Source organism: Ambystoma mexicanum, chromosome 2q, assembly GCF_040938575.1.
Source record: "Ambystoma mexicanum isolate Mex_15411 chromosome 2q, UKY_AmexF1_1, whole genome shotgun sequence".
Taxonomy (NCBI): domain Eukaryota; kingdom Metazoa; phylum Chordata; class Amphibia; order Caudata; family Ambystomatidae; genus Ambystoma; species Ambystoma mexicanum.
Genome location: NC_090924.1, coordinates 214,950,439 through 214,973,726, shown reverse-complemented (window position 1 = coordinate 214,973,726; position 23,288 = coordinate 214,950,439). Strand labels below are relative to the sequence as shown.

General features: G+C 46.8%; 1 protein-coding gene across 3 annotated transcripts in view; it reads right to left on the bottom strand.

Moving 5' to 3' along the window:
* The window catches only part of TMC5 (transmembrane channel like 5), a 662,848-nt gene that overhangs the window by 302,348 nt on the left and 337,212 nt on the right, over positions 1-23,288 (bottom strand). For all 3 annotated transcript variants that reach the window (XM_069647144.1, XM_069647145.1, XM_069647146.1), the window contains exon 11: positions 23,115-23,259. In XM_069647144.1, the coding sequence (XP_069503245.1) occupies positions 23,115-23,259 (145 nt within the window). The remainder of the gene's footprint in view (positions 1-23,114; positions 23,260-23,288) is intronic.

The following is a 23,288-nucleotide window of genomic DNA, read 5'->3' as shown; positions in this document are numbered from 1 at the left end:
ACCACAACATAATCAAGCTGGGCTTAAAAATAAGTGATGGGGCTGAACCCTGGCAAGCCAACCCCACAGATTAAGCACTGTTGATACTGCTCAAAACTGCTCCATTACTAATACCGCAGTTTGTGTGCTTGACGTAAACATCAATAGCTTTTAATTCCCAGCCAGAGTGACTCTGCACACACTTCATGTACAGTCGGAAACTGAAAATCTCTTTATGGGGACAAAGTGAGGTTCTTGCCCCCATTGTTCAAGAACTAAGGGGACAGTTGTTCGGTTTGCCCAAGGTACTCTGTGCGTATGGTATGACTATCAGGTAGCTGGTTTTGGCAGATAGCACTGTCTGTCAAGGTTCATACTGTATGTTGAATTTTTTCAGAAAACCCTCTGTGTAATGTAAGGAGGGACAATTGTTTCTGAATTGCGCAATACTGTATGATGGAGTCCCCTGCCTTTTCTAGGGACTTCTAGTGGGGTGAGCCAGGAAACTAGGACACCTCGCTAAGCTAGTGGATGATGGCTCCGGGGGTGAAAAGGGGAGGATCCTCTGCTCACCCCCACTTAGCCCTTGACACTAGGCAAGGGACAGTCACATGCCAGGCTAAAATGCAGCTGATCCTTTAAGGCCTACAACAGGAGACCTGCAACCCCACACAGAGTACTGCACCAAATCCCAAACCTAGCCTCTATAGGATGATGGCCCTGAATTCACCAGAAACTATCATAACAACCCCACGCCACTGAAGATGCATACCTTCTGCATGCATGACTATGGTGCGGCCCAGGTATACTTGGGGGCATGCTCAGTTTCAGACAACAAGAAATACAAGATGGTAGGCCAGTTTCATAAAGTCACCACCTAGATTACACGCTAAGAACAACCAACTGCAAGGCAGAATTAGAAATGATAAACACACATCCAGACTGGACAAAGGGGAGGACCCACCAGAATATAAACGCAAAGTCCCTGAAAGGGGATGTGTGGGCATTCAGAGTAGGAGGCTGTTGCAGGAGTCTGGAGTCAGATGGTGATTCCGAAAGAATGCTACGGAACAAGTTTGGAGAAGGCAGGTAGGAGCAGAGTTGGCTGGGGACAAGTATGGGAGAGGAAACTTCATGGGGTGGTAATAGGGAAACATCAGTAGGGGAAAGACATTAGGCGATGGTAGGAGGAAGACAACCAGAGAAGATAGGAGGAAAACTTCAGGAAGGGGCTGGAGGGGTACATAAGGATGCAGTAGTTGGGAGGAGGCTGGGAACCAAGAGATAGTGGGATAGCGAGGTTGTAGCTATTAAGAACAGGAAGAAATAAGAGAGCATGCTTAGCTAAAGGGGTGGGGGTGAGACACCCCCCAGACAAGAGTTAAAACCACAGTGAGAGGAGGAAAGAGCATGTGGCATGGTGCTGATGAGGATCAGGACCAGAGGAGGAGTATAGAGAAGCTGCACAGGGCAGCCATCCATCAGAAACGTAGGTACAAGAGGTGATAAGGCCCTCTTAAGCTCCTCTGTGGAAACTGGGAGAAGCAAATTCAGTTGGCTCCAGCATGAAGTAAAATTGAGACTCCACATGCATCTGCAACCTGTGGCGCAACAAAAGACCTGCAAGGAGATTGGAGGTGATCATAAACCATAAAGACTGTGACTGACAGTGGGGGGACCTACCGTCTTGTGAATCTTATAAGAGGACCTGTGTACGCGAATATTTACTTTTTTATTAAACAAGAACTTTGGGACTGCCAAGAGGTACTCTAGAGAGAGACAGAGAGAGAGTGAGACCAAGAGCGAGAATGTGTGAGAGAGAGAGTGTTTGAGTGAGAGAGTGAGATAGAGAGAAAGTGTGTGCAAGAGTGAGTGTGTGTGCGCAAGAGTGAGAGAGTGAGATAGAGAGAAAGTGTGCGCAAGAGTGAAAGAGAGTGAGAGCGAGAGAGAGTGAGAGCGAGAGAGAAAGAGAGAGAGAGAGAGAGAGAGAGACAGAGAGAGAGAGAGAGAGAGAGAGAGAGAGAGAGAGAGCAGGTCCTGAGTTTGATTAGATTCCCGCAGAGTACAGAAGTAAAAATCATCTGGACCATTTGAGGGTGGACACATTTTTGTTCTGGGCGGCTAATCATTTTGAAGAGGCTGTTTGAAGGATGTTTGGGCAATGCAGAATGAGACACACTAAGACTGTTTTAGGAGATGAAAATTTAGGTTGGGGTTCTTTCAAAGTCACTGAATTCTTTGGTTTTCTGAACACACTTCACAATGAATAGGAACAAAGCACCTTCAACCCTTACACCAGGCTGGGCCTAGTCTGTTGATAAATGGCCATGATATATGAACAGTTAAACTTGCCTACTGTTTTTTTTATAGATTGTAAGTGAATCAAAGGAGTTGGTCCTACAGCTCTGGTTGAGCTTATCATGGAAAGAGTTGTTTAAGCCACATGTCAGTTTTACTGTAGCTTGTTAAGCAATGTAGCATATGTGTGTGGTTGCAGCAAGGGAACTAAAGTGCTATATTTTACCCCAAAATGTTCTACTGCTAAACATGCGCCCAATACTTAAACAACATTATTTTGTTTGACCATGTTTAATTTTTATTTGTGCCCTTTTTTAACATATTCCGGGGGCATATTTTATATTTGGGGTTGGCTAGGTGTGTGTAACGCTCACCTGGTATCCAAGGGGACGTCACTCAGCCTGTTCTGACCTCTTACGACCTCGAGCCCTTCCCTGGAGGCTATTCGACTGTAGACTGGGCCTGAAGCACAGGATTGGTAGAGTTTAACTCCCTATTGTCTCTGTGTGCTTGAACCCCTTCTTCCCCGGGGTCCAACCCTTCCCTTTGATCCACAGCTCACCTTGTTTTCTCGGAAAGTGTGCTCTCCGTCCTGCTTTCAGCGCAGGGGCACGTTGATTGATGCAGGCTTGTTGCTGCCTAGTTACTTCACTGGCAAGAGTCCGACAGGTAAGTATAAGGAGTCGTTTGAACAGTTCTCTAACTTCGTTCCTTTCCTTCCTTAGATGATGGCCGGCGTCCGGGGATGGCGGCGTGCTGCTGAGATGAGTAGCGTTGAAGGTAAGTGAGAGTGTGATGCGCGTTGCACCCCTTTCGTATTTGCATTGAACTGAGTGTATTTTAGGTGCTGCGACGTTTTCAGCGTGGATGCTGGTTATGAAGAACAAATGCGGTGGGTAGGCGCGGTATGCAGCGCCTCTAGATGTTTCCATGCTAACCTGGAGTGTCTTTTCCCTCTTGCAGATGGATGAGAAGTTCCAGAGACAGAGTTCCCCCAGAGCGGCTGGGATTCAGGTAAGCGTTTGAAGCCCGTACAGTATTTAAAAATAAGCGAAGATTTGCAGAATGCTTACTGATGCCTTTTTCTGTTCTTTTCCCTTTTCCTTAGGAAGCGGCGTGCCGGGATGGGAATGACACCGCCGAAGATGTCCGCAGAACAGAAGGAGCGATGAATGATGGGCAGAAGCGCCGCAAGATAAGGCTGTTCCTAACGGTGTTCTTGTTCTTGCAGGAGCTGAGCGCAGAAGAAAGATGCAGGGCTACTGGAGACCGATCCGAACACGGTGAGTGTCACGCTGCAGGTGCAGAAAACGCAAAGCATGTTTCTCAGCCTGGGTGTGGCTTAAATAGTCTCTGGGTATCCCAGGTGTCTCTGGGCTGAACCACACCCAAAAGACTAGACCGCACATGCAGTTCTGGGAACCGAAATATGTGGGGGCATCCATCTTGTCACCCTCAATGCACTACAAGTCCAATCCCCAATGTTATCCTATGGGAGTGAGTGAGTCTGGTGCCACAAGCGCCAAGTCTGACTCCAAGTGGGTCTTTGGAGGGATGGAGAGGCCCTTGAGGGCCATGTAGGTGATCGTGGCCTGGCTCCAGCCTGACATCTTGGAGGGCTGGGGACATGACGGGTTGGAATCATGACAGTGTGAGAGTCGAGACCAGGCAAGGAATATACCTCTCTATCCCGCAGTCTTTAAGATCCTTTTTATGAGAGGTCTGCTTTGTGAGCACCAGATCTTTAGAGAAGTCGAACCAGTACAGAGGGTGTCCAACCAGGTTGAGCGGCTCTTGTTTAGTGCTCACAACCTTTGCAGAGGTGAGTTTCCGCATTTTGTAGCTTTCCTGGCAAATGTTTCTTTTTAGGCTAAAGCCACTAGGCTGCATAGCAGCATGCCCTTAAAAGCAAGTGTAGAGCAGCAGAGCGGAAATGTATCTCGTCGGGCGGACCATCTGACAAACTGGCCTGCCACCTCCTTCAAAGGCAATATTGACTGGCCAATCCTGAAGCAGCCTCTTCTTCTGTCACACCCACCCAGGACCTTTACTCGGCCCTGGCTGCACATTTCATTACAAAAACACAAGACATACTTTTCTCCCTCTCTTCCATACCACAGCATACACCAACACTGGAGCCTCCCTTAGCCCCCCTCCTCTTACCCTCTCCTCTCTCTCACCCATCACACCTGATGAGGTCACCAGACAAGTCCGGTCTATGAAGGCCTCATCCAAACAGGTGGATCCCTGCCCCTCTAAAACCATTAAGGACAACATTGACTCCCTTGCACCAGCTTTGGCTGATCTCGGCAATCTCTCCTTTTCCACTGGAGTTTTCCCAACTGCCCTTAAGCACTCACTTGTGCACCCTGCGCTCAAGAAACCCTCTGCCGACCCCTCCATTCCGGCAAACTACCGCCCTATCTCTATCACTCCTTTCCTGGGTAAACTCCTGGAGAAGTTGGCTATCTCTCAGCTGACCCTCCACACTGAATCTATTGGTTGCTTTGGAGCATCCAGAGGCACTGAAACTGCTCTTCTGAACACCCGTGAAGACCTGCTTTCAAATCTTAACACTAACACTCCCTCTGTCCTCATTCTCCTTGACCTCCCCTCTGCCTTTGACACTGTTAACCACAACATCCTGATCGCACGTCTCTGTGACACCCTGGGAATCACAGGTCACGCTCTGGCGTGGTTAACCTCCTTTCTCTCCGACTGCCCATCCCAGGTGAAACTCTGAGCTTTCTCTCGACTATAGCACTTTCAACCTCTGGCGTTCCCCAGGGATCTAATCTATCTCCCTGGTTCTTCAACGTCTATATGTCTGCCCTGGCACGTGTGATTGCCACTTTCACCTCTAACTTCCAGTGTTACGTGGATGACACGCAACTATCTTTCAGGCTACCCTCAGCCTCCTCCTCCTCCTCCTCGCTCATTTCCAACTGTCCGCTATTCAGTCATGGTGTGCTGGAAACGACCTCTGCCTCAATGCCAGTAAGACTGAGATTGTTCACATTGGGAATCCCAGCTCATGCTTCCCCACTTTCACTCTGGCCGGCCTTGGCCCTGCGCCCGCACCCACCTTCGAGGCTTCGACTCCACTCTCTCCTTCTCCTCTCACATCTCTGACATCTCTAAAAATCTAACTATCAGCTACACCTCCTCAGAGGTACTCTACCTTTTCTCACTTCCCCCCAGCGGCTCACTGTCTCCAGAGCCCTGGTTCTCTCTAGGTTGGACTATTGAAACAGCCTCTTCCTCAACCTCATTTCTTCTGCCCTGCACCATCTGCAACTCATCCAGAACAGAACCGCAACACTTATCCTTGGCCTCAAGCCCAGGGACTGCATCTCTCCGGCACTGAAATCCCTTCACTGGCTCCCCGTGGCTGCAAGGATCAAGTTCAAGACCCTCTGCATTGTTCAAAAGGCTTTTTGGGGCCTGGACCTACCTACCTGCAATGCTGGCTCCCTAAATACTGTCCCTCACAAGCCCTCTGCTCATCTACCTCCAACCTTCTGCGAGTGAGACAGTTCTCCAAGCCGAGATTTGGAGGGAGATCCTTATTATCAGCAGATGTCTCCCTGTGGAACAGCCTCCCTGCCGCCCTCTGTCTGGAGCCTGATCTTCTTAAGTTTCGGAAACTCCTCAAGACCATCCTTTTCTCCTCTTCCTTCTCTCTCCATCTGCCCTGCTGACCTTGCTACCTACTCTTCCCCTCTCTCCCTCTTCCCCCTAACAGCTCTACTGACTGGCCGTCTATTGTACCGCAGAGTCTCACCGGTCCCGGGCACCCCCGCTAGTCTCCTCCCGCACTTGCCTTAGGGCCCTACACCCCATGCACCTTCACTGCACTTGAGAATTTACCCAAGAGAGTGGCTCTCTCTGCACTTACCCCAGTCTCCACTGACTGGGTGTACTTGGACCTCCGCCTTCCTGTCACCGTCTGTGCACTTGCACGATCCGAATGCACCGTGCCTGAAGATTGTCTGTCGTTTCTCCCTTGTCTTCACCCCTAATTGCCCTGGTAAAACTGCAGAATCGCTGTCAGGCCTATTTGGTGTGTCCCAACGTGTTAAATGTATTATACGCACTTACTCTGCCTGTGCAGACTATTTTCGTCTCAGAATTTTAAGGGCTCTGAGCGACTGTTGTTTTTCCCCCATGTTCCCACCCTCCTTGAGCGCTTTGAAACACTTGCCTGTGTATAGGCGCTATATAAATAAACAATACTATACCATACCATGAGAAGACCCACCCTTTGTAATTGAAGCAGGAAGAAGGAGTTCTCAATTTACATTGCCTACACACGGCTTCATTAGGAGTTTGGTGGTTTTAGCTGTGCTACTTCATGCAAAGTGAACTACTGTTACTTCCAGTCCTATTGTTAATTCAGTACCTAATTATAGCTTTTAGTTACTTTTCATTTTAAAGTCGCATGGGACTTCTTTGGGGAGTGCCGGCATTACCACAAGCGGTAATATTGCCTGCGCCATTCCAGCCATTCCATTCTGAGAGGAGGTAAAGGGTTTCCAAACCCATAATCAGCTGCAGTAGTAAAACAGGCAGTATTTTGAAATCCTGCTTGTGTTACCATTACTGTGATATTGACTTTGCTGCATGTCTGTAAGGACAATGCCTATCTGTGTCAAGGGTGTATGTTTACAGAAAGTACAGAACAAAAGCCTCCATTCTCCAAAATCATGTACCGAATGGTATAGATGTGTTTTATTGTTGGCTGGACAATGTGGCAGCTGGAAGGCTTAGTAACCCTGGAGCCTGTATTATTCAGGGGCGTGTGCTCTTCGTTGGGTGTATTGCTGGCAGGCCTGTGGCACCATCTAAGGACAAAGTTTGTCTTGACTCAATGGTGGACTGTATCTAGAAGATGTGCAAACCTAGGGGGCGTTGGCATTGTGTACATGAGACAGCCTGCCTGCAGATCAATTCACAATGATAGCTGGGCCTGGAGCCTGAGAGCCTGAGAGCCTGACATCAAGTTATATGCTGTGCACCTCCTGGGTTGTAGAGTATAAATCTCCACAACACAAAGTGGGATATTGTCCTGCAACACCATGTCAGCACATTTGCCTCCTGTATCCTGTGTTGCTGGGCAGGCAATCTACTGAGTATCACAACACGGCTGTCTGATTTGACATAGTGCTCAGAAGAATGCCACGCCTTTACTGAACTTTGGGCTTTTGAAGACATTTCAAAATGATTTCATACAAATGTAAGGTGCCATTTATTGAAGGGGAGCTATCGCCTTTATAATGCTAGTGTCTTCCAGTATCCTGGATCCCAACCAGGCCCTGCAGGTTATGACGTACTCTCCTTGACCTCTGATCCAAACCAGGCCCTGCAGGTTACGATGTACTCTCCTTGACTTCTGATCCAAACCAGGCCATGCAGGTTATGACGTACTCTCCTTGACCTCTGATCCAAACCAGGTCCTGCAGGTTAGGACATACTCTCCTTGACCTCTGATCCAAACCAGGCCCTGCAGGTTAGGACATACTCTCCTTGACCTCAAATCCAAACCAGGCCCTGCACCTTAGGACGTACTCTCCTTGACCTTGGATCCAAACCAGGCCCTACATGTTATGATGCATTCTCCTTGACCTCTGATCCAAACCAGGCCCTGCAGGTTATGATGTACTCTCCTTGACCTCGGATCCAAACCAGGCACTAGGGGTTATAATGTACTCTCCTTGACCTCGGATCCAAACAAGGCCCTGCAGATTATGATGTACTCTCCTTAACCTCTGATCCAAACCAGTCCCTGCAGGTTAGGATGTACTCTCCTTGACCTCTGATACAAACCAGGCCCTGCAGGTTAGGATGTACTCTCCTTGACCTCTGATCCAAACCAGGCCCTACAGGTCATGGTGTACTCTCCTTGACCTCTGATCCAAACCAGGCCCTGCAGGTTAGGATGTACTCTGCCTGACCTCTGATCCAAACCAGGCCCTGCAGGTTATGGTGTACTCTCCTTGACCTCTGATCCAAACCAGGCCCTGCAGGTTATGGTGTACTCTCCTTGACCTCTGATCCAAACCAGGCCCTGCAGGTTATGATGTACTTTCCTTGACCTCTGATCCAAACCAGGCCGTGCAGCTTATCATGCACTCTCCTTGACCTCGGATCCAAACCAAGCCCTGCATGTTATTGTGTACTCTCCTTGACCTCATTCTTGGTTTCCGCTTTCAGCTGTATTTTAATTAGGGGGTACATAGTAATTGTATTTCTATCTCTTTTTGTTGCGATTCCCCTATAGTTATGGGTCACAATTGTCAGGCCAAGTAAATGGGGAATCTAAAATCTAAAAGGTGGATCTCAGCCGTATGTTCATGACCCTGTGTGCATGAGTAGTGCAGGGAGCAATATGGTTAATCCACAGTGGTTGGGCATGCTTAATGCAAGCATTAGGGACTGAGTTACACATGGGAGAAGGCATGCTAAGACTTTTAGGTCACTTCCAATGCAGAAGAGAATGCCATTACACTGAGAGTCTGGAAATACATCCCCTATGGTCTACAATTCCGCAACATTGCTCTCAAGAGCTCAGCTCTTAAAGACTACCAGAGCAACAAGTTAGTTGACATTGAACTATTTATTAATGTTATTGCCATTTTAAAAGGCATCAACTGCAAACACAGTTGCTTAGACAAACACAGGGCTGCAAAGCATGGCACACATGTACTAATAGAAATCAGCACAATGAGTGACAATCAACACGTGCATTAACATCAATACGGAGTGGCCTGGGGCGGTAGGTGCAAACCCTTACAATCCTATTGAAGTTCTTTCTGTTGCTGCATCTGTGGTCCTGGGTTCCAGAGATAGTAACAGGATATGCAAGGCTGATCGGGGCACAAGGTAGTAAAGGCCACAATGCCATGAAGACCCCTGCCTGGTTTTGGAGACGGGTAAGGTGGTAGCTCAGGCATACAGCTGCTAAACGAAAGCTGGTCGATATTGGGCCTGGGCGGTTATGAGGGGACCCTCTTGTCAGTCTAGAAATACGGATACCTCTACTTTGAGACCGCAAACGCATTTTGGTGGCTGTGGACCAACCGTCTCATGCACGATACGACAGAATATAGGTTTTCGAGTTTGCCGATGAACGGCCATTTTGATGTAACAAGAATCGCCATTTTGTTTTCTAACCATTGCTCATTGCTTTCTGTTCCTATTGCTTTGCAGTATATTTTCCGCTTACACTGCTCGACTGTGGAACATTGTTATCTGTATGTGAAAAGGACAAGGGCGCAGGGCCGTGAGGATAACAAGAGTTCGCTGAAACACAAACGTAGGCAGCGCCAGGAAGAATGCCCGGCTCCCTCCCGAATGTTAAACATGTCATAGCTGATTGTTTGATATGCATTTTGTATATAAGTAACTGATGTACGTAATTCACTCTCTTGCGTCCCTCGAGGTCTAGAGATACATGTCGCGGGGCGTGAGACGGAGTTGGCCAACTGAGACTTTTGCTTTGCAATAAAACCCTAGCTTTGGGAATACAACCTTGTGTCTGGCGTCTCTATCGTGTGTGGTGACCCGCCTTGTTTCCATAGACGTCAGGGTCCCATAGGGGCCCCTTTCAAGATGGTGCCCGAATAGGGACCCTCCCCCACTTGTTCCTTTGCGTAACGTTGTAATTGAGAAAGGCAGAGAACGGCGAGGATGGGACGATTGAGCCGGGATCAAGAGGTGTTCGGGGCGCCCTGTAAAAGTGATGAGAGACTCCTTTGCAGATCTGCACACATCTGATCCCTGATCGACGTGCCTGGCTAGGGAACAAGGAGGCGAGGGTCCCGAAACTAGGCGGAAGCCAAGAAACGCAGATACGACGTCCTTTGGTGCGTCAGTATACAGATGACTTGATTTATCAGGTGAGTCATTGCCCGATTCAAAGTATCCTGATATTGGTTGAGAGTTGACTTTGCAAAATCAAACGCCCTAGGTAACGTTGATTAACCAGGGGGAAGGTTGAAACATGCCTGGGGTATTGTCCACCCTAGCAGGGTTTTTTCCGCTGTGGTAGACAATCTTTGGAAAATGGCCAAATTGTACCACCGGGGGGAACGCCGGCGTATGAGATGTATGTGAAGTATGGAGTGGGTGCGATAATATTCTGTGAGACTTGGCATAGACAAACCAGAAAGCAACAAGACCATCAGTGGCCGATTAATGGTAGTTTTGAGATGGCGAGGATAGATAACTTGGAAAGGGTGTTGATAAGAAAGAAAGCGCGTCCTGCAGCATTTGAGAATATTAAAGACTGGAGAAAGGAAGCAATGCTCCGATTTAAAAGCAGAGCAAAGCATGCGCGCAGGCATAAATCAAAAGGTGAGGTAGCGGAAGAAAAAGAAGAGGAGGAGTGGACTGAGAGTCTAAGAAGGGAAGGTAGGCGTGACCAGTTGAATATAGAAAAGATATACCCACAGCGAGAATTACACATGGCAGATGAATTGATAGAAACTATATTGACCCATACAAAACAAGGCCCAAGATCAGAAGTAAGACCAGACACGACAGTAGCTATTGCCCAGACCCCGCCCGTAGCCCAAGTTCCCCCTCCGGTAGCTCAGGCCCTCCCACAGCCACAGACCGCGCACGTAACACTTCCTACTAGCCAACCAGGCCCACAACAGACACTCGCTGTTCCCATTGTCCCATCCGCACCTCCCGTCTTAGACACAGACTCGGTACCGTCCGTTCCTCCCGGGGTTGAAGTTGAAACAGCGGGGGCAAGAGGCGGGACTGACCAACAGGAGTGCATGAGGGTAACCCGCAGCGCAATCAGCAAAGAAAGGAAGGTGGAATTGCAGCAACAGGCAGAGATGTATATAGACGGGAATGATGGGACGGCAACATTGGCTTCGATATATGACTTTCGTAGAAGCAACGAAAGACAGGTAGTTTTGGAATGCATGGGTGAATCTTTGGTGGAGAAATGGAAACATCTAATTGGGAAATTACCACCACAGCGATTGTTAGATTTGAATGCATTAGCACACTGTAGGGAGAGGGATGATGAAGTGAGAGAACATGTGTATGGACTTTTTGAGTTTAAAGATGAATTAGATAATGACTATGCCGAAATGTTAACTACACCTGCGTACAGGAGTAGGGAAGTCGGGAGACCTGGGAAGGGGGAAAAGCGGTCGCATAATAAACGGCAGCAGTTACCATCGCCGGGGCAGAAGGAGATGGTGAACGAATTATCGTTGCTAAAACAGGTGGGGGGCAGACTTGAAGGAATGTCTAATTAGAACACAGGTACTAATGCAGCAAGTAGTAGGACATAATAGAGGGCGAGGGAACGCACAAGGAAGGAGTAGTTCGAATATGCATGGGGAACAGTGGGGCCGGATCAGTGTGCATATTGTAAAGAGGAAGGACATTGGCGAGCGCAATGCCCGCATCTACAGAATATAAATGGGTCTGGTCAGAGGAGACAGCATAAAGGACACCCAGGAGCGAATGGACCAAATAGGAATAGTATGCAGCAGCATCATAATAACGAAGGTAATCAAAACCAAGGCCAAAACCAAAATGCCCCAAACCAGAGTCAGGGACAGCAAAATCAACAATATGGAAATCAGAGTGGGGGAAATAGAGGGAAGAGTGGAAATGTTTTCGATACACAGCCAAACACGTATTACAGTAATAGTAATGATTACACATCAGACGATGTGTTATTTCCCCAATAGGACAGCCCAGGACAGGGGTCGGAACCAGTGTCTATTCCCGTGAATCAGAGAGGACCCTACATAGAAATGAGAGTCGGGAATGAGGAGCACCGCTTTCTTGTAGATACAGGAGCACAGAAGTGTTCAATAGACCATCAGTTGGTTCTGAAAATACCACTGCCAGGGCAAAAGAATATTTTCCTAGGGTTCGCAGGTACACCAGTCATAAACCCAGTGTCCAAACCAGTCCCAGTTACCATAGGACCATTTACCGAACATTGTCCTTTCCTTCTAACAGAAAATTGTGGAGAAAATTTGTTGGGATTAAATTTGTTGAAAAAACTAGGTTCTGTTATACATTGCACGGCAGACAGAGTGTTTCTAACAATATGGCCACACGATGCCCCTGTGTCAGAATTCATGTCCGAAGCGTTACCAGGGGAACTAAGTAAAGTACCAACCTGTATATGGGCAATGCATGACAACGATGTGGGATGTTTAAAGATAGAGCCAGTAAAGATTATTTTGAAAGAAGGTGTTACCTTACCGCGAATACCCCAATACAAAATTTCGGTTGAAGGTGAGAAAGGATTGAAGAGTATTGTTACCGATTTGGTGCAATTAGGGGTAATAGAGGAAATCACAGGCAGTACATGCAACAGCCCGATTCTTCCGGTTTATAAAAAAGGAGGTAATGAGGTACCATACCGTTTCATAATTGATCTACGCGCATTGAATACAGTACTAGATCCGCAATTTCCTCTAGTGCCAGACGTCACTACAATATTGACAATGATACCTGTTTTAGCAGAATATTTTAGTGTAATAGATTTGAAAAATGCATTCTTTAGTATTCCAGTGGACAAGGACAGTAGATATTTGTACGCGTTCACATTAGGAGGACGATCATTTACATTTACGCGGATTCCGCAAGGTTATACGGAAAGTCCAAGTATTTACAGTAGAGCATTAAAAGAACAGCTAGACATGCTGGAATTACCCGTGGGTTGTGTACTTTTGCAATACATAGACGATTTATTGCTAGCTGCAGACACAGAGGAGATTTGTAAAGAAAGCACTGTATTACTACTGTCACACCTAGCGGCACATGGCCATAAAGCTAGTTTGAAGAACTTTCAGTACAATCGAAAGGAGGTGGCTTATTTGGGCTACCTACTTTCAAAAAGGAGGGAGAAGACTAACGCCAGAACGAGTAGAAAGTATTTCTTGTATGCCTATTCCAAAGACACAAAAAGGAGTCAGAGCCATAATAGGCATGGCTTCATATTGCCGACAATGGATTGGTAATTTTGCGTTAATTGTGAAACCATTAATGAATTTGACTAGAAAAGATGCGATTATGCCTTTGCAGTGGGATGAGGAATGTCAGAGAGCATTTGATGGATTGAAAACTGCATTATGCTCAGCTCCAGTTTTAGGTACGCCGAACTACAAGAAAATGTTTAGACTATTTGTGTGTGAAAGTGAAGGATGTGCATTGGCGGTTTTGACACAGGAACAAGGTGGAAGAAATAGGCCGTGCAGCTATTTTCCTTCTGCGCTGGTCCCTGTAGTACCCGCACTACCACGATGTTTGCGATCTGTCGCGGCGGCTGCTGCGTCAGTGACACAGACGGAAGGGATGGTATTGGGGCACACTTTAATTCTGATGGTGCCACATGCCATAGACGTTCTATTAAATAGGACACAGACGCAACACCTCACCTCTGCTAGATTGACAAGATATGAGATTATCTTGTTCGCGCCCCATATCCAAATTATGAGGTGTATCGCTTTGAATCCTGCAGAATTAATGCCACTAACCATAAAAGAAATTGGAAAGAATGAATCACCCCCCCACAATTGCTTAATGGTCACTGAGGAAGAAACCAAGGGAAGAGTTGATTTAAGTGATATTCCACAGAAAGAGCCGGTTGGAGAGTTATTTTGTGACGGCTCATGTTTTAAATTACCAGATGGCACGACAACTGCCGCATACGCTATCACTACCCTAGAGAGTGTTGTAGAAAGTAAAAGAATCCCCTATAATTCAGCACAAGCCGCGGAAATAATAGCAGTAACCAGAGCCTGCGAGATTTCTGAAAATTTGAATGTGAATATATATACTGATAGTCAGTACGCGTTTGGAGTGGTTCATAACTTTGGTCGACTCTGGGCTGAGAGAGGGTTTCTGACATCACATGGTGCCAAAATTCAACATGGCCCTTTGATTGTACGATTGCTGTCTGCACTCATGTTTCTAAAGAGCCTAGCAATAGTGAAATGCGAGGCACATAAAAAAGTAACATGCAAAATAGGAGAGGGAAACGCGTTTGCAGACAGAATTGCGAAACAAACTGCCACCGATTTGAATACCAAGATGATGACGGTTCAGACAGAGGAAGTACCCTGTATGATAGAAGATGGAGTTGCGACTGTCAAAAAATGCAGGCCGAGGCTACGGCCGATGAAATACAGGGATGGGCAGAGGAATCTGCTGAGTTGGATTTGGAGGGTTGTTGGGTGGACAAGGGAACTAGAAGCTGGATGTTGCCAAATTCGTATGTGACTGCAATGGTCACAATGGCCCACAGCCCTACGCACATCTGTGCCAAGAAAATGATACAGCACCTTTCTACAGTATGGCAGAATGTAAACATAAATAAGAATGCAGAGAGGTTGGTGCAGAACTGTATCACGTGTTTACAACACAATGTAGGAAAGGGAACAGTGATTCCAACAGGCAGTTTTGGGCCGCCCTCCATGCCGTTTGAGGTACTTCATTTTGATTTCATAGAGATGGAGAGGTGCCAAAACTTAAAATACGTCTTGGTGGTAATCTGTGCATTCAGTAAGTGGGTGGAGGCATATCCTTTAAAAGATTGCACAGCAATGACTGCGGCAAAAGTAATGTTGAAGGAGTATTTTTCCAGATTTGGCTTGCCCCGGGTCCTATGGTCTGATAATGGGCCGCATTTTGTGCGTGCAGTGGTATTACAGATATGTGCTGGTCTCCAGATTGATAAGAGATTCCATAGTTCAAGGCATCCGAGTTCTGCCGGTCTTGTGGAGAGGCACAACAGGGTTCTTAAATCAAAGATTAGCAAGATATGTGCGGTAAGCAAGTTGTGTTGGGTTGATGCATCACCAATAGGACTATTATGCATGTAATGGGAAGGCCGGCAAATGTTTGGTGCGCACCTCAGCCAAAACGACTCAGTGAGATAGAACATCCTGTGCTAAGTACTTATTGTGGCCTTTTAATGCAGAAATTGCGTTTGATTCATCAGCAGGTGCAGGAGGCATTACCAGTACGGTATACCGGTCCGAGGCACGCGCTGGAGCCAGGAGACTGGGTGCTGCTAAAAAACTTTGAAAGAAAGTCATCAATAGCACCCAGGTGGCGCGGGCCCCATCAAGTACTTTTAGCGACGCAGATGGCAACACGGGTGGATATAAGGAAGTCGTGGATCCATGCCACCCACGCCAAAAAGATTCCAACTGCACTGAAAGTCTTGCTTGACACTGCTGACCGGAAAGAGACAGCGGTCCCAGGAACGAAAGAAACTGTTGCCAGTGAGCAGCCACCTAATCTGCCAAAACGTAAAGTGAAACTCGAAACAAAGCCTGAGACGATTGCCAAAAAGGGGGAAGGGCAAAGAGTGCCCCAACGTTGCCCAGCAGAATCGATATCACTGCTGACCGATGTGAAATCTGCCTTGCAGATACCAGCAAAATCAAATCGTGTACCCCTTTGGCGCCCACCAGCACTTGCCAGAACGCCAAAAAAAGGATCTGCATCATTGGCACGGTGCACACCAGCACCTGCAGTAGCGCCACAGGCTGACTTCAAGCCTGAATCTGAAAGTGCACCGGCACTGTTCACGGATCATACGATACCAGGAGCAAGGCGATACAACCTGCGGCCTCGGAAGACAAAGTGATCCGCATTCTTTTTTTTTTTGGTGTTTATGTCAACCGCTGGTTCAGCTCATGGACGGAGAAGGAACCAGGGGTGTAGAGGAGTGAAGCGTGAGAATTGTGCAAATCGGACAATTCAAGACTCGCGGCTCCTCGGTGCGATCATAAAAAGTACATGTGTCCGGAACCAGAGCGGACAAGCTGGGCGCACATGGTACTATGGCAAGTGAGATAATTGATTAACAGTACATGTGTCCGGAACCAGAGCGGACAAGCTGGGCGCACATGATACTGAGGCGATAACTGATCACAGGTCCTCTGAGCAGTATAAGAAGGGACAAGTGATCTCGCCTAAAAACGAATAATCAAATCCAAGCTAAGAAGGACAGGCAAAACTGAACTGTGAGAATACCACTGAACTTATAGACATCAGAGCAAGCGCGACGAAGAGAGATATCCACAATGAACTGTGATAAGGAAGAAGAAGGGTGACGAGAAACATGCCAGGACCGGTTCCAGCCTCCTCCTGCACCACAACCGCTGAGAATGAGTCAGTTATAAAGACTATAAGTTTAAGAAAAACGCATGGTAAAACAAATTGTATGCTGACACTAACGATAATAATGTGCTTTATGAGCGTGGTAGCACCAATATCGACAGACCTAATATTGAGGTGGGTAGAAACAATACACCCATTAGAAATGTTTTTACCAATAATTAATATATCCACTACTGAAAGCCCGGTTCAGGTGATCACTTATACCCTACCCCCAATGGAAGAAAAACACAGGGAAGGTTTTGGAAATAACACCTTACTTTTGATAATGAACATGACAAATGCAATCCTAAAGAAAACAAACTGTTGGGTATGTGCCCATTTACCACAGCATGCCGGAAAAGGAATAGGGTGGTATGTGCAGCCATTACCATTAAGTTCTGCATGTAGTGCATCTTTAGGTGCAATGTTCTATGGGAAGTGGAATAAGAGTAATACGGGTCAATTAGACAGAACCAACATGAATGAGTTTGAGGAGATAATAATGAAGCCTGTGGGTTGTTCCATTTTCCATAAAGCACAAGAAATAGCCCCAGAGCCCACGAGGAAAAGTACACGGAAGATAACACGACAAAATAGACGAGATAGATTGTCCCCGCCAAAAAAAAATCTGTAATGACGTTTCGTGTAAGAACAGAAGGGGACAAAGATGCAATTCCCCCATCTTACACGGTGAATTATAGCCCAAGAACTGTCCCTTTTTGTCTAAAAAAGAAAGGCTCTTTTTCAGTCGGAACATATACTGGTTGTATGAATACAGTGGTACTAAAATGGGAAATAGAACCGGTATACGTAGGTGATCCAGTTTATTTTATATGTGGAGAGAAAGCCTACCCTTGGTTGCCCAGAAACTGGAGAGGTACATGTTACCTGGGGCTACTGTTCCCAGGAGTATTCCTCTTAGAAACAGCAGCCATGGCCAGATTATCCAGAACTAGAGTCAAGAGGACTGACGAAGGTGTTTTAATAGCAACTGATGTAGCAAAATCATTCATTCCATTCTTACGGCAGATAGTGAACTCCAATAATATAAGGCAACTGTCCAGAATCCTAAAGAATACAATAAACACAACAACAGATATATTAATTAACATGACGTTGGAAGAAAGAGGAATAAGGTTAATGACGCTGCAAAATAGAATGGCTCGCGATGTACTCCTGGTTGATCGTGGGGGAATTTGCAAAATAGTGAGATCAGTATGTTGCGTTTATGTCGATGACTATTCCCCCACGATCTTTGAAGCAATAAAGAAAATGCACATTCTAAGCTCTGAACTCCCCACGGGAGAAGGGAGCTGGGGAATAGGATCTTGGTTTTGGGGAATACTACGATCTTGGGGATGGAAGTTAATCTCAATATTAGTAGTGGTGTTCGGAATATTCCTAACGTGCTGTTGTTGTATACATTGTTTACCCATAGTTTGCACAGAGGTAACTGAGGGATGTACGGAAGGATGCATGCATATGATAACAAAGAAAAAACAACCTCATGATCGAACTAGCCCAGACCCAAATGAGATGAGAGCAGTGAAAGAGTTGATGGCAATAGGTATTGATGAAGACAATGATGTCCACGATAGAATGCAAGACTCAGATATAAGTACTTCAGATTCATCATCACTAGAGGAGGTTTCAATAAATAGATGAGACGTTTGGCATATGGCCAAAGGAGGGTTTGTCAGTCTAGAAATACGGATACCTCTACTTTGAGACCGCAAACGCATTTTGGTGGCCGTGGACCAACCGCCTCATGCACGATACGACAGAATATAGGTTTTCGAGTTTGTCAATGAACGCCCATTTTGATGTAACAAGAATCGCCATTTTGTTTTCTAACCATTGCTCATTGCTTTCTGTTCCTATTGCTTCACAGGCTTACACTGCTTGACTGTGGAACATTGTTGTCTGTATGTGAAAAGGACAAGGCCGCAGGGCCGTGAGGATAACAAGAGTTCGCTGAAACACAAACGTAGGCAGCGCCAGGAAGAATGCCCGGCTCCCTCCCGAATGTAGCCTTGAAGCAGAGCTGCAGGGCATTTAATCATTTCACAGCTGCCAGCCAGTCTCGTTATATGGTAGAATATGTTAGAATAATACTGCTAAAGGCTTGAATTATGCTTTTCTAACGGCCCCCCTGTGCTGAGCCCGTTAGAGCATGTCGGCTCCCAGGACGCGAATAGCACCTGATAGATAGCAAGGTCCGGAATGCAACTCCCCCCCGTATGTAGTTCGCTTCCAAGAACAGAAGCGCTGTGTTCTATTCAATAACCGAAAGATGCCTTTGCACTCACAAATTGCAAATTGTTATTAGAATAGATGTTTGAAGGTGTCATAGTGGTCGGAGATGTCCATCATCACACCAAGTTCAAAGAAACCCAATAAAGGGGGGGTGTTAAACATGTCATAGCTGATTGTTTGATATGCATTTTGTATATATGTAACTGATGTACGTAATTCACTCTCTTGCGTCCCTCGAGGTCTAGAGATACATGTCGCGGGGCGTGAGACCGAGTTGGCCAACTGAGACTTTTGGTTTGCAATAAAACCCTAGCTTTAGGAATACAACCTTGTGTCTGGCTTCTCTATCGTGTGGTGAACCACCTTGTTTCCATAGACGTCAAGGTCCCCTAGGGGCCCCTTTCACTCTGGTCACCCAACCTTGGACCCTATTATATGGCAAGGGACAATCATAGTGCCACACTATAGGCTAGTCTTTAGAATTCAGACTTCCCCCAGCCCAAGAGCCTAATAGGCGTGCCGAGTTCTAACAGCCCTAATGCTACCCAAGCCCTGTGGGTGACCCTTTATAGTAACCTTAGTGCACCCCCAACCTTATCACTCCCTTCCTGGGAAAACTCCTTGAGACGTTGGCTATCTCCACACAGAGATTGTCTTACCCTCCACACAGAATCTGTTGGTTGTCTCCATGACCATCAGTCTGGCTTCAGAGCATCCAGACACACAGAAACTGCCCTTCTGAACACCCATGAAAACCTGCTCTCAAATCTTGACTCTCACTCTCCCTCTGTCCTCATTCTTCTCGACCTCTCCTCTGCTTTCAACGCAGTAAACCGCAACATCCTGATATCTCGTCTCTGTGACACCCTGGGGATAACAGATCAGGCCTTGGCATGGCTTGCCTCCTTTCTCTCTGACCGTCCTTCCCAGGTGGAACTGGGGTCTTTTCTCTCCGCTATCACCCTTTCTACTTGTGGTGTCCCCCAGGAATATAATCTATCCCCTTGGTTCTTCAATGTCAACATGGCTCCTCTGGTCCGCATGATCTCTGCCTTCACCTCCAAATTTCAGTGTTATGCGGATGACACACAGCTCTCTTACAGGCTACCCTCTGCCTCCTCCTCGCTCATCCCTGATTGTCTGTTAGCAATTCAGACTTGGTGTGCTGCTAACAATCTCTGATTCAATGCCAGCAAGACAGAGATCGTCCTCATTGGTACACCTGCTCCCGCCTTCCAAATGTCACTATGGCCAGCCTCCCTTGCCCCTGTACCCTCACCCACTAGTGAGGCAAAAAATCTAAGGGTCAATTTCGATTCCACTCTCTCCTTCTCCTCTCACATCTCAGACATCTCTAAAAAATCCTGCTACCAGATGCACCTCCTCAGAGGCTTATCGTCTCCAGAGCTCTGGTTCTTTCTAGGCAGGACTATTGCAACTGTCTCCTTCTCAATCTTCCTACTTCCACTCTCCGACCTCTACAACTCATCCAGAACAGAACTGCAAGACTTATCCTTGACCTCAAGCCCAGGGATCGCATATCTCCGGCACTGAAATCCCTCTACTGGCTCCCCGTGGCTGAAAGGATCAAGTTCAAGACCCTCTGCAAAGCACAAGGCTTTCTAGGGCCGGGGCCCACACTATCTACAACTCTCTATCCCTAAATACTCTCCTTCTAGAGCCCTCCGCTCGTCCTCCAACTCTCTCCTGGTGAGCCGATTCTCGAAACAGAGATTTGGAGGTAGATCTCTTTCCTCTGCATTTGCTTCCCTATGGAACATCCTCCCTGTCTCTCTCCATCTTGAGCCTGATCACCGTAAATTCTGAAAAATCCTCAAGAGCTTCCTCTTCTCTCTTCTTCTCACTTGTCAACCGCCTCTCTATTCTTGTCTACTGCCCTCCTCCCTCTCTCCCTAACTCAACTCTGTTTGCTGACTGGTCGCCTGGTGCACCTCCAGAGCCACACAGGTCTCAGGCTCCCCTGCCAGTCCTCACCCTTGCCCCCAGGCATCTGCACACCACCAACAACTTCTACACTTTTTTAGTCATTCCTTGAGAATGGTAACCTCTCGGCACTTAACCCGGAGCCTTGGACTGGGCGCACTTGTTTCCCTTCCCGCCCTCCCTTTCATTCCATGTCTGGCACTTATGTTACCTAGAATGCACTGGGACTGGTCCGCCAGGCTTAGTACGGTAGTTTTTTTGTTTCCGTATGTCCTTCTCCCCCCCCTAATCGCCTTACCATCTGTCACACACTTGCACTATTTAAAACGTCATTGGCCGAGTACGGTATTTTAAGGACTGTATTTTCTCCCTCTCCTCCCCCTTCTCCCCTGCCTTTATGTCTTACACCTGCACTTGTAGTAAGGCTGTCAGGCCAAGTTTGCTATTTGTTTTTGCAAGATCATTCGGAAATTTCAAGGCCTAAGAATGACTCTGTATTCCCCTGTTCCCTTCCCGCCTTGAAGCGCTTTGAAGCACTTTACCTGTGTATAAGCGCTCTACAAATAAACAATTACAATTATCAGGAGGAGATCAAAGCTCTTCCTGAGGAGACTAAAATCCATAACATCGATAAACAAAGATTTCTCTTTAAGGGCAAACCTTTCCTCTCACTGATCGATAACAATGAGTGTTCAGGTGCTTTTGCCAATTTCCCTGCACACTAAAGAAATCTCCCATGAGGGCTGGCAGTTTGCGCAGTGAACTCTGCACTGTTGTGATTCTGCGACGTCCCAAACGCTGACTATTTAGCACAGGAAGAACAGATTCGGCAACATTATTCCCCGGTGAAGAACACTTCTACCGGAGACTATTACTAATTCCCTGAATGCCTACTGACTCAAAGCCGCCTTCACCAAACTTACCCAGGGCATTCCTGGTCAACAAAATTCCCACTGGGAACACCGAAGAGCTCGGTGTAGCAAAAACAGCACTGTCATGAACAAAGAGTCAGGTCCAAAATGGCAAATACGCAAACTATAGTGTTGGGCCAAGCCCTTGAATCCAAAACATCCCTAGGAGTCCACATGAAGAACAGCCAATTAGAAGCCACACCTAATAACTAAGCCGAGGTGTGGAACCTCGCCAGCTTTCTCCTGGTCAGTGAAGCATGCCCTGTGCATTAGTAGCCTCAACTTGAAGAACCTTGGGTTACTGTTAAGGCAGTCAAGGTTTTACGATACGTATGTGTTCATTCCCATTCCATGTCCTCGTCAGATCATTCCTATGTTCCCTTACACTAAGGACATTGACTAGCCACTCACACACTACCTGTGAACACCTGTTAGGACTTCCTGCCCCTGCGCACACTAAGACCATCCAAACTCTACACCTCTCGCACTAGCATGGCACTCTGCACACTGCCCTTAAAAACACCTGACTGGAGACCTCGTTATAAGCATATTGAGCAGAATATCTGCACCTGGGCTAACTTCTAAACTGCACATAGCCCAAGTGCCCTGACCACAACACTCTCCTAGAAAGGTGCCAGCGTACAGACACAGGCTCTTCTGGCCTGTACTCATCACCACTTCAAGTTTTGCATCTTGGCTCCTCTTCTCCCCCAAAACATCCCCTCTTTCTTGCAGGACCTATCACCAAGAGCCTGTCAAAATGTCAGAAGCTGCTCTGCATGATGCTATATTGCCTTTCGGGATGAAAGGAACGTGAACCATGCATAGTCATAATGTTATCTGGACCCAGCTACTGCGGCAGGTGTATGGGAGATATTTTGAAGTAAAATCGGTGTTGTACATTTTGCACATCTGGGAACAACCTGTACATGTAAAAAGAATACTGATCATTTATTGATTGCATTTTATTTAAGGATTCTGCTGAGGTTAGAAACGGCCTGACAGCTCATTATTTCACATTGGGGCTGTCCTGTGATAAACACATCTTCAGTGGAAATATTCTCATATGTCAAGTCAATGCAAGTGAATTGGGCTACTTTGTCACATAGAACCTAAAATAACCAATCTTGACAGATGTTTTTGAAAGAAAACAGAAGACTGCTTCTAGAAAAGTATACATTTATTATCCACAGATCATTTAAGGTTGAGTGCATCACAACTTTCAATTTTGGCCCTGTAGGGTCACAACGCAATCTGTTGCTATTGGGTTGGCATCCACGCAGGGGTCTGTTTACACGCATGATCTCTCGCTGTTGACTGGGTTGGCATGGGCTAATGAGATTTGGAGTCCAAAACACCTGGAGAGCCAAAGGTTCACTTAAGTTCGGTCTCACAGAAACCATTTGCGCCACAGACTCAAAAGGACAAATAACACAAGGAAACCCCCATCTGTTTGGTAGAGTGTATAAAAGTACATCTCCTAGAAGAAATAACATTATTTTATTTTTATTGAGTGATCTCTGCACAATGAATGCTCTTGGCATGTTATGTAAGAGTGTACAGTACCTTTATCTGAGTGCTGAGGTTGGTCTGTTTGTGCCTTATCGCCTTTTCATTGGTCACACTGAAGTCCCAAGCACAGAGCAGCTTTGTTGCATGCGCTGAAAACGCATTTGGATTGATAAAGTTCTCGCGAAAGGACTTTGCCATGCTGCAGGAAACCAAAAGGCATTGTTATCG